We start from the raw sequence: 12,055 nt of genomic DNA, 5'->3' as shown, positions 1-12,055 counted from the left end.
TAGGAGGTGTGGGGAGCTGCAGTGAACGTGTTGCTCAGGTAGTGTGGGTGATAGGAGGTGTGGGGAGCTGCAGTGAGCGTGCTGCTCAGGTAGTGTGTTATAGGAAGTGTGGGAGCTGCAGTGAGTGTGGGTTATAGGAGGTGTGGGGAGCTGCAGTGAGCGTGCTGCTCAGGTAGTGTGTTATAGGAAGTGTGGGAGCTGCAGTGAGCGTGCTGCTCAGGTAGTGTGTTATAGGAAGTGTGGGAGCTGCAGTGAGCGTGCTGCTCAGGTAGTGTGTTATAGGAGGTGTGGGGAGCTGCAGTGAACGTGTTGCTCAGGTAGTGTGGGTTATAGGAGGTGTGGGGAGCTGCAATGAATGTGCTGCTCAGGTAGTGTGGGTTATAGGAGGTGTGAGGAGCTGCAGTGAGTGTGTTGCTCAGGTAGTGTGGGTTATAGGAGGTGTGGGGAGCTGCAGTGAACGTGTTGCTCAGGTAGTGTGGGTTATAGGAGGTGTGGGGAGCTGCAGTGAGTGTGCTGCTCAGGTAGTGTGGGTTATAGGAGGTGTGGGGAGCTGCAGTGAGTGTGTTGCTCAGGTAGTGTGGGTTATAGGAGGTGTGGGGAGCTGCAGTGAACGTGTTGCTCAGGTAGTGTGGGTTATAGGAGGTGTGGGGAGCTGCAGTGAGTGTGCTGCTCAGGTAGTGTGTGTTATAGGAGGTGTGGGGAGCTGCAGTGAACGTGTTGCTCAGGTAGTGTGGGTGATAGGAGGTGTGGGGAGCTGCAGTGAGTGTGTTGCTCAGGTAGTGTGGGTTATAGGAGGTGTGGGGAGCTGCAGTGAGTGTGCGCTCAGGTAGTGTGGGTTATAGGAGGTGTGGGGAGCTGCAGTGAACGTGTTGCTCAGGTAGTGTGGGTTATAGGAGGTGTGGGGAGCTGCAGTGAGCGTGCTGCTCAGGTAGTGTGGGTTATAGGAGGTGTGGGGAGCTGCAGTGAGTGTGCTGCTCAGGTAGTGTGGGTTATAGGAGGTGTGGGGAGCTGCAGTGAGCGTGTTGCTCAGGTAGTGTGGGTTATAGGAGGTGTGGGGAGCTGCAGTGAACGTGTTGCTCAGGTAGTGTGTGTTATAGGAGGTGTGGGGAGCTGCAATGAGCGTGCTGCTCAGGTAGTGTGTGTTATAGGAGGTGTGGGGAGCTGCAGTGAACGTGTTGCTCAGGTAGTGTGTGTTATAGGAGGTGTGGGGAGCTGCAATGAGCGTGCTGCTCAGGTAGTGTGTGTTATAGGAGGTGTGGGGAGCTGCAGTGAACGTGTTGCTCAGGTAGTGTGTGTTATAGGAGGTGTGGGGAGCTGCAGTGAGCGTGCTGCTCAGGTAGTGTGGGTTATAGGAGGTGTGGGGAGCTGCAGTGAGTGTGCTGCTCAGGTAGTGTGGGTTATAGGAGTTGGAGACTTTTGGATCTAAGACTGTTCGGATTGCCTGTAATTACAGTGTAAATCATTGAGCTTTATAGGGGGTTAATTTTTAAGATGTATTTGTGGTGCAAGTAATTAATCGCTGGTATAAAGGTTTGTTGAGTGTTTTTTTTTGCTTCTCTGAGATTTAAACACAAAAGTTTGTGAACAGAACACAATGTCAGATAGTTTGTTTGTTTTCCATATTATTTGTAAACTCATATTGTTGACTTACCGTTTGCTTCCTCTCACTAGGGATTACCAACGTACACTCTTGCCCATGATTTGAACTATGAGACCATATTTATGGATGTCAAGAAAAGACTGCCCCAGGTAACGTGTCCCACTAATCATGTCCTGTAAGCAAGACAATAATGGGGGATTCAGGCCCTGAGTTTAGAAATAATTAATAGGGTCTGGACATTTTTAGGAAATGTCAAATAACAATTTTCAATGTTGATTTTCCTTATTAAGAATACATGTTCTTACCTCCTTTCCCAGCAGTGCTTCTGAGAAGTATTGCAATACAGAATACCTCAATGGCCACTTCTGCTTTTAGAAGTGGTTATGGTGGTAGGAGTCGGTATGTGCAACATTCCATCCTGAAACACTCCCTATACTTAGTAATCTCCACTTTTGTGCCGAGGTCTAGGTGCACCCGCGGCAAAAGTGAATTAGGCAGCCTCATTTTGTGCATGCACTGTACGACTGGCGACAGACGTAGTCCGCTATTCTACCCTTTGCAGACAGTGCGGTAAACGTGACTGCAAGGAGGAGTCTGTATGTCGCCTCCCTACATTCAAGCAGGTTGGCCAGACGGGTGGCTGGAGAGGGGCTGGTTTCTGGGGGCTAGAGCGAACCACTGAGCAATAGTGGTTGCGGTAATTAGACTGCCATGTTCGGTGTGAACATCTTCGAGTGACTACGTACAGTTATCATCTTGCTGACACACACTGGAATGTGGAGATCTGTAAGTAACTTGGATTAATTAAAGGCCCTCTCCAAGCACCATATTCACTACATGGTATTGTACAGCGTATTGTAGTGGTTGTGCACAGGAGTCTGGCAGTTGAATGGTTTAACTCCCATTTTCTGTTGCCAACACATCTGGATGTTTGATTTTCTCAGCATCTCTGCAGATCTGTCCAGTCGTGCCAGGCTGAGTGCGCTGGTGGCAGGTTAGCACAGTGCGTGTAGCCGGTTATTATCATCCAAAGTTGGACAGATAACCCTGGAGTGAAATTCTATATTTATTGTTAGACATCTCACCAGGTTTTAGGGGAAATCATCAGATGTGACTTGAACCATGAGTTATATCGTATTCAATGTCCTGTTGTGAAGACTTTGCCAGTGAGGGTGGTGATCCTCTAACTCCTGATAGATATTTACTACAAATTATGCAAGCATAGCACAGTATTGTTAGAAACCCATTCCCTGTTTTACAGAAAATAAACCAATCGTATCCTAAAGAGCTTCCAGACCTTGTAAAACATTTAAACTTGCTTCCTTAGGATTCTCTTCCAAATTCCACCGTTGATAGTATAAGCCGAGACCTTAATGTTTATAGCGACGTCTGCGAGGCTCTGCGCATTGTAAATGTCACTTTGGGATTTCTTGCCACGTCCGAGGGAAAGCCAGAATATCCTCTCTCGACATATGTAGAAAAAGATCTACAGATGGTGGAGGAGTCCATCGTTCTCATACTTGAGGTGAGTGTAATCAGTTCCTCTATAAATCAGTTGACTATAACTGGGGAAAATATATTTATTCTAGGTGATGGTATTTCACCATATCTCTACATTCCTGTTGGCAATACAGCGTGATCAATCGGATTTTACCGACCTTGGCATGTACATTTTAAAATGTTTTGTACATTGCAAAAACTGACCCTATTGCTGAAACTCGTCCTCATAACTGAATTTGTTTGTTTTTAGGCTCTGAAAAGGTGTCACTTGAAACACATTATAGCGGTTTGGCAGCTGCTTACCGCACTGAAGTCTGAACATCTCCTGCGTCTGAAAAGGGTGAGGATGGAGACTTGGTCTTAATTCATGAGGTTCCAGGGGGTTACTTAGAAGGTTATTTAAAAGATAAATGCAGGTTTTGGGATTGATTTTTTTTTTTTTTTTTATATATGGCAGGCACGACAAGTAAATAGAAAAAAGACCCTAGCTTTGATTATTCACAAAATACTAGTGGCTCATGCAAGAGTAAAGGATTCTCCCTTATGAGAACATTACAAGTTTAGGGACACTTCAAGGACATAGGGACACTATAGTCACCAGCTTAATGTAGTTGTTCTGCTAAGTATAGCCTGTCCCTGAAGCCTTTTTGCTGTAAACACTGCCTTTTCAGAGAAAAGGCAGTGTTTGCATTGCTGCCTCGGGACACCTCCAGTGGCAGTCACTCAGACTGCCACTAGAGGTGATTCCTGGGTTAGTGCTGCAAAGTGTGCTCTGCATGGAGACGCTGAACTTTCCCCATAGAGATGCATTAATTCAATGCATATCTATGAGGAGCTGCTGATTGGCCAAACTGGCGTTTGGCCCCGCCTCATTGATGATCTCTATCTAGCTTTATCTTCTATGGGAAAGCATTGAATTGGCCGCTGCAGTCCTGATCCCATGTGGGATACTGCACACTATATCAATGCATTATATGTTGCTGCAGTCCTGATTCCGTGTGTGATACTGCATGCTGTATCAATGCATTATATGTCACTGCAGTCCTGATCCCGTGTGTGATACTGCACGCTGTATCAATGCATTATATGTCGCTGCAGTCCTGATCCCGTGTGTGATACTGCACGCTGTATCAATGCATTATATGTCGCTGCAGTCCTGATCCTGTGTGTGATACTGCACGCTGTATCAATGCGTTATATGTCGCTGCAGTCCTGATCCTGTGTGTGATACTGCACGCTGTATCAATGCGTTATATGTCGCTGCAGTCCTGATCCCGTGTGTGATACTGCACGCTGTATCAATGCGTTATATGTCACTGCAGTCCTGATCCCGTGTGTGATACTGCACGCTGTATCAATGCATTATATGTTGCTGCAGTCCTGATCCCGTGTGTGATACTGCACGCTGTATCAATGCATTATATGTCACTGCAGTCCTGATCCCGTGTGTGATACTGCACGCTGTATCAATGCATTATATGTCACTGCAGTCCTGATCCCGTGTGTGATACTGCACGCTGTATCAATGCATTATATGTCACTGCAGTCCTGATCCCGTGTGTGATACTGCACGCTGTATCAATGCATTATATGTCGCTGCAGTCCTGATCCCGTGTGTGATACTGCACGCTGTATCAATGCATTATATGTCGCTGCAGTCCTGATCCCGTGTGTGATACTGCACGCTGTATCAATGCATTATATGTCGCTGCAGTCCTGATCCCGTGTGTGATACTGCACGCTGTATCAATGCATTATATGTCGCTGCAGTCCTGATGCATTATATGTCGCTGCAGTCCTGATCCCGTGTGTGATACTGCATGCTGTATCAATGCATTATATGTCACTGCAGTCCTGATCCCGTGTGTGATACTGCACGCTGTATCAATGCATTATATGTCACTGCAGTCCTGATCCCGTGTGTGATACTGCACACTGTATCAATGCATTATATGTCACTGCAGTCCTGATCCCGTGTGTGATACTGCACGCTGTATCAATGCATTATATGTCGCTGCAGTCCTGATCCCGTGTGTGATACTGCACGCTGTATCAATGCATTATATGTCACTGCAGTCCTGATCCCGTGTGTGATACTGCACGCTGTATCAATGCATTATATGTCGCTGCAGTCCTGATCCCGTGTGTGATACTGCACGCTGTATTAATGCATTATATGTCACTGCAGTCCTGATCCCGTGTGTGATACTGCACACTGTATCAATGCATTATATGTCACTGCAGTCCTGATCCCGTGTGTGATACTGCATGCTGTATCAATGCATTATATGTCGCTGCAGTCCTGATCCCGTGTGTGATACTGCACGCTGTATCAATGCATTATATGTCACTGCAGTCCTGATCCCGTGTGTTATACTGCATGCTGTATCAATGCATTATATGTCGCTGCAGTCCTGATCCCGTGTGTGATACTGCATGCTGTATCAATGCATTATATGTCGCTGCAGTCCTGATCCCGTGTGTGATACTGCACGCTGTATCAATGCATTATATGTCACTGCAGTCCTGATCCCGTGTGTTATACTGCATGCTGTATTAATGCATTATATGTCGCTGCAGTCCTGATCCTGTATGTGATACTGCATGCTGTATCAATGCATTATATGCCACTGCAGTCCTGATCCCGTGTGTGATACTGCACACTGTATCAATGCATTATATGTCACTGCAGTCCTGATCCCGTGTGTTATACTGCACACTGTATCAATGCATTATATGTCGCTGCAGTCCTGATCCCGTGTGTGATACTGCACGCTGTATCAATGCATTATATGTCGCTGCAGTCCTGATCCCGTGTGTGATACTGCACGCTGTATCAATGCGTTATATGTCGCTGCAGTCCTGATCCCGTGTGTGATACTGCACGCTGTATCAATGCATTATATGTCACTGCAGTCCTGATCCTGTATGTGATACTGCATGCTGTATCAATGCATTATATGTCACTGTAGTCCTGATCCTGTGTGTGATACTGCACGCTGTATCAATGCATTATATGTTGCTGCAGTCCTGATCCCGTGTGTTATACTGCACACTGTATCAATGCATTATATGTCGCTGCAGTCCTGATCCCGTGTGTGATACTGCACGCTGTATCAATGCGTTATATGTCGCTGCAGTCCTGATCCCGTGTGTGATACTGCACGCTGTATCAATGCATTATATGTCACTGCAGTCCTGATCCCGTGTGTTATACTGCATGCTGTATCAATGCATTATATGTCACTGCAGTCCTGATCCCGTGTGTTATACTGCACGCTGTATCAATGCCTTATATGTCGCAGCAGTCCTGATCCCGTGTGTGATACTGCACGCTGTATCAATGCATTATATGTCGCTGCAGTCCTGATCCCGTGTGTGATACTGCATGCTGTATCAATGCATTATATGTCGCTGCAGTCCTGATCCCGTGTGTGATACTGCACGCTGTATCAATGCATTATATGTTGCTGCAGTCCTGATCCCGTGTGTTATACTGCACACTGTATCAATGCATTATATGTCGCTGCAGTCCTGATCCCGTGTGTGATACTGCACGCTGTATCAATGCATTATATGTCACTGCAGTCTTGATCCCGTGTGTGATACTGCACGCTGTATCAATGCATTATATGTCGCTGCAGTCCTGATCCCGTGTGTGATACTGCATGCTGTATCAATGCATTATATGTCGCTGCAGTCCCTGAGCGGCAGGTGGGAGCCATAAAATCCATGAGGGGGGGACCTATTGTCCTCCCCCCGGCCCCCACCCCTGAGCGCCGGATGGGGCCCTGAATGAGAATGGGTGGGACCTATTGTCCTCCCCCAGCCCCCAACTATGAGCGCCGGGTATGAGCCCTGAATGAGAATGGTTGGGGACCTATTGTCCGGCCCCCACCCCTGAGCGGCGGGTGGGGGCCATAAAATTAATGAGGGGGGGGACTTATTGTCCTCAGCCCCCACCCCTGATCGGCGGGTGGGGGCCATATATGAAAGTGTCAAGGTGACTAGAGGCCCCCAAGCCCCTAGTCACCCCCCCACCCAAAACAAATTATTAAACCCCTACCTATCCCCTCACCCCAAAAATAGTGAGGGGGGAATAAAACAACTAAGTGCCTGTAAAAAAAAAAAAAAAGAGTGCTCTGTGTCATTTTACACAGCGTGGGAAAATTCCAAAGAACTTTCCCACGCTGTGTAAAATGACTAGCAATCTGATTGGTTGAATTCCAAGTCAACCAATCAGGGTGTTCTGAGTCAAATTGCAGGCCTTCCCACGCCCTGCAATTTGACTCAGAACACCCTGATTAGTTGACTTGGAATTCAACCAATCAGATTGCTAGTCATTTTACACAGCGTGGGAAAGTTCTTTGGATTTTTCCCATAAGCCTTTTCCCGCCCTGCGGAGCTCAGTCTGCGCTGTGCCATCGCCGGGTGAAGATGGATTCAATCTTTTAGCGTATGATTTTTTCCGACCTTGTAATAAACTGAACAAACAAACGAACACCAATATTTGGTGTTTGTTTGTTCGTCTGACATTTCTATTCATTCATTCGTCTTTCTGACAAATGAATGAATAGATGAAATTCCCATTCGCATGCCCAAGTGTTTAACTGGGCATGCGCGGGAATCTCACAGCATTATCTAGTGTGGGCAGATGACGCGTCCCACAGGGACTTCTACACAAAGATGGCGGCGCCCTGAACATAGGTCGGGGCAGAAAATAAAATAAAAAAAACTAGGTAATATGGGGGGCTTAGGAGCATTTGGGGGTGACTAGGGGGTCAATTAGATGTAGTGGAGTCGGGAGGGGGGTTAAAAAAAAACAGGATTCGGCCATGACAGTGCCGCTTTAACTTCTCAGATCCCTGACTTGAACAGAGCTATAGTTGGAAAGGTCCAATATAATCCATACAACGAAACCTTTATGATCTCCAGAACCCCACAAGCGCTAATCTCTTGTGTTTTGGGAATTTCCAGGACCCATTTCAAGAAGTGGACAAAGCATATAAGCAGCGGCTGAACGAAGCTGGTCAGCAGAAACTTAACGCATTCCTGGAACAACATGGCTCAAACCTCTTCCTACTTGAACTGCATGAGATGATCGTACTGAAACTTAAAAAGGCTCGGAGTACCGACGATTTCAGACCTGCATGGGCGTAAGTGGGAAAAAGCCACATACTTAGACCTCTAGAACTGTGAGCAGGTTATGATGTAAGAATGTACTCATGTACTGACAGGCACGAGAACTAAAGCGTTCCTTTAAATCAGTGATTAGTCGCCTTCTTAAAAAAACGTTCCCGGCTGGAGTCCCACCTTCCATTTGTAGTTAAAATAATGGATGTCCTTGCAGTTGAAAACAATGTAATCCTGCAAGAACGGCAATGTTTGTATTGCAGGGTTAACGTGCCTCTAAAATCTGTCAATATCTGACTCTTTTTTAGTCCGAATGTCTCAGAGCACCATCTGATTGGCGCAGTGCATGCTTGCTACCCTCAAAATGCTTTTAAATGGGAAAGCATTGGATTGGCAGAGATCATCAACTTTGATGATCTTATCAAAGCAGCAGAGCTACATGCTTGAGACTGATACTACGAGGGCTGAAAGGTAAGTAAATCTCCTTCTTTTACCCAGTGCTGGCCCGGTATTTTATGTTTCTTTAATGCATGTCATTATTTTCATAAAAAGTGTCCATTGTTCAGATTTTCTGAGGGAGAGCGGATCCTTCTTTAATTCCAGGATGTGATGCTAAACATTGTGGCCTGATATTTTCCCGTAGCATTGGCTGACACTGTACGGCAGCTTTTCTTCTGTCAGATGGTAAATGGTCTCAGTCAGTAGTGAGTGCAGGTGGAGATTAGTGATGTCACGAACATAAAATTTTCGGTTCGCTAACCGGGCGAACCGCCATAGACTTCAATGGGCAGGCGATTTTTAAAACCCACAGGGACTCTTTCTGGCCACAATAGTGATGGAAAAGTTGTTTCAAGGGGACTAACACCTGGACTGTGGCATGCCGGAGGGAGATCCATGGCAAAACTCCCATGGAAAATTACATAGTTGATGCAGAGTCTGGTTTTAATCCATAAAGGGCATAAATCACCTAACATTCCTAAATTGTTTGGAATAACGTGCTTTAAAACATCAGGTATGATGTTGTATCGATCAGGTAGTGTAAGGGTTACGCCCGCTTCACAGTGACAGACCAAACTCCCCGTTTAACGCACCGCAAACAACCGCAAACAGTCCATTTGCACAACCGCAAACTCCCCATTTGCACATGTTTTAGTGCGAACTAGTCTAACTACTAATATAGTTGAAACATGCTACTTTTATTCATGCCAGACAACCATGCAGGCCAGACTAACAAACATGCCAGGGCCAATCATAGTTAACCACCTCAGATAGTAACATGGCTCCCTCTATATACAGAGTAAACATGGCTCCCTCTATATACAGAGTAACATGGCTTCCCTCTATATACCGTGTAAACATGGCTCCCTTTATATACAGAGTAACATGGCTCCCCTCTATATACAGTGTAAACATGGCTCCTCTCTATATACAGAGTAACATGGCTCCAGAGCTGCGGGTGGGAGCCCTATAAAAGAATAATGGGGGGGGGGCCTACTGTCCTCCCCCCCGCCCCACCCCTGAGCGGCGGATGGGGGTCCTAAGTTACAATAAGAGGGGGGGACCTACTGTCCTCCCCCCGGCCCCCACCCCTGAGCTGCGGGTGGGGGCCCTAAACAACAATAAGGGGGGGACCTACTGTCCCCCCCCGGCCCCCACCCATGAGCGGCGGGTGGGGGCCCTAAATGAAAATCCCCCCCTCCCCCATCAAAGGTGACTAGGGGTCCCCAAGCCCCTAGTCACACACCCAAATAAAAAAGCCCCTACCTACCCCCCTCACCCTAAAAAATAGTGAGGGGGGAATAAAATTACTACCCTGTAAAGTAAAATTCAACTTACTATTCAACGTCTTCTTTTTTCTAAAATCTTAATTTTTCAGCCCCAAAAAAGGCCAAATAAAAAGCCATCATACCCGTCGAACGTAAAAATAAAATAAAAAACCTGAGCGTAAAAAAAAAATCCATCTTCACCCATGGAGGTCTCCACGCAGACTAGGGTATTAACATATACCCTATTGTTACAATTGTTACTTGAAAAGCATGAGGAATGCCGTTGGGGTACCACATGCTCATTTGTTTTACCTCCATGCACTACAAAAATAAAGATTTTTTTAAAAAAATTATAATAAATAAAAAAATTAAAAAAATAATATATTTATTTATTTTTAAATGTATGCAGCTTCCAAATGAATCTAAAATGGATGCTGTCCAGGAGGTGTGAGGGTATGCTAGGGAGGGTGTGCTGCTGATTGGCTGGAATGTGTCTGCTGACTGTGAGGTACAGGGTCAAAGTTTATTCAATGATGACGAATAGGGGGCGGATCGAACCGCGCATGTGTTCACCCGCCGTGGCGAACACGCTATGTTCGCCAGGAACTATTCGCCGGCGAACCGTTCGGTACATCACTAGTGGAGATATATCCAAAGTCACCAATATCGGCAGGATAGAGCAATACAATCACATTGACTTGACCTTCTCCATAACTAGTCCTACTAGTTACATTGCAGCAGCATTTTATTCAAACATTGGTTTATTTAGCCAATCCACGTGTAATCATGAAGTATAAAATTATGATTCTCTTCTCTTCTTTGCAGGTTAAGAGATACATTGGGTCCTTTAATTGAAGGAAAAGAGATCGACTTTCCAGAACTAGAAAACGATTTTCCAGAGGAAATCTGTTTATGTCACTGCGTAGAGGCCTGGAAGATCACTGCGGCCAAGAAGTGGAATCGGCTTCGAAAATAAGACCATAGATCTTACGGGTTTCCTGTATCACTGCCTTTATAAATGCTGCTACATAGAGATTCCTTATAGTGTTACTAATTATGGTATGGCCCGATAACTACGCAATCACTGGATCTGCTAGAATACAAGCAAAATGCACGGCAATCCAGGGATCCATACAGTTTGTTTACATCATGTGGTTAGTGCTGCGATATCTCCGAATTGCAGGTTCAATTCCTGAGAAAGGCAGCTCAGTTTTTCATTCTATCGTTAGGTTGGGTAAAACCATTAAAAATGCCTGGGAAAGGGAAATATGCCTTCGCCAGGAAAATACTTTGATTTTGTTTTATTACAATTGATTCAGGTGTTATATTTTTTACTGTGATTACTATATTTTTTTATAAGTTTTTCCTATTCTGAAATCGATTACGATGTAGCCAAGTTTAATCGAGAATTCTTTTTCCGAAACGCCGTCTGGACTTGCGATTTGGCTTTTTCTCCTTATTTTGAAGGAAACGTTTGCACATATTCTACAGTCCTGGATGTTTCTGTTCATTCCGAACGTCCGGGATGGGATGAATAATCTGGAGCTCACTGTTTTTATAGTGGCTAAAATTCTGCAATATAGAAAACTTCATAAGAGAACAAATGGCGGCAGTATTTAATATCTGCATGTTTATTAGACAATAAAAAGCGGCTGCAGTGGAGCCCACTTAGGAAAATCGCTAAATCAAACCATGATGAGTGCAGCATTAGTCATTGCATTGTATACGTTCTACCTTTGCTGTACATCAATAAGCACTTCTATAGTGAGTAAAGGGACGGATCCCATTAATTCTACGTTACCTTTGTATTGAATCCTAATATAATGACTATTGGTGTGATCTGAGAAGGGGAAAACACATTATTCTGTCTGTTTCTCTTATTAAACATAGACCGGATTGCTGTAGGGATTAGATGAATATAAAGTTTACAGCATTCTATTTAATGCTAATTACAGTAGGGCTATATAAAGTTGTCAGCACTAAATATGCAGGATAATTGGAGCAGAAAGTCCGTATGGACCCGATTTGTGATATTAGTCGTTAGAGACACTATAAC

At 45.2% G+C, this 12,055-nt stretch overlaps 1 protein-coding gene across 4 annotated transcripts in view; it reads left to right on the top strand.

The window, feature by feature from the left end:
• Window positions 1-11,140, top strand: part of RNF213 (ring finger protein 213) — a 182,375-nt gene extending 171,235 nt beyond the window's left edge. For all 4 annotated transcript variants that reach the window (XM_063456333.1, XM_063456332.1, XM_063456331.1 and 1 more), the window contains 5 exons: window positions 1,672-1,749; window positions 2,928-3,125; window positions 3,351-3,440; window positions 8,078-8,256; window positions 10,825-11,140. In XM_063456333.1, coding sequence (XP_063312403.1) covers window positions 1,672-1,749; window positions 2,928-3,125; window positions 3,351-3,440; window positions 8,078-8,256; window positions 10,825-10,975 — 696 coding nt within the window. In that variant the 3' untranslated portion in view covers window positions 10,976-11,140. The remainder of the gene's footprint in view (window positions 1-1,671; window positions 1,750-2,927; window positions 3,126-3,350; window positions 3,441-8,077; window positions 8,257-10,824) is intronic.
• The last annotated feature ends 915 nt before the right edge of the window (window positions 11,141-12,055 follow it).

The sequence above is a fragment of the Pelobates fuscus genome, chromosome 5, assembly GCF_036172605.1.
Source record: "Pelobates fuscus isolate aPelFus1 chromosome 5, aPelFus1.pri, whole genome shotgun sequence".
In the NCBI taxonomy this organism is placed as follows: Eukaryota; Metazoa; Chordata; class Amphibia; order Anura; family Pelobatidae; genus Pelobates; species Pelobates fuscus.
Note: the sequence above shows the minus strand (reverse complement) of the source record. Positions and strands in the feature narration are given on the sequence as shown.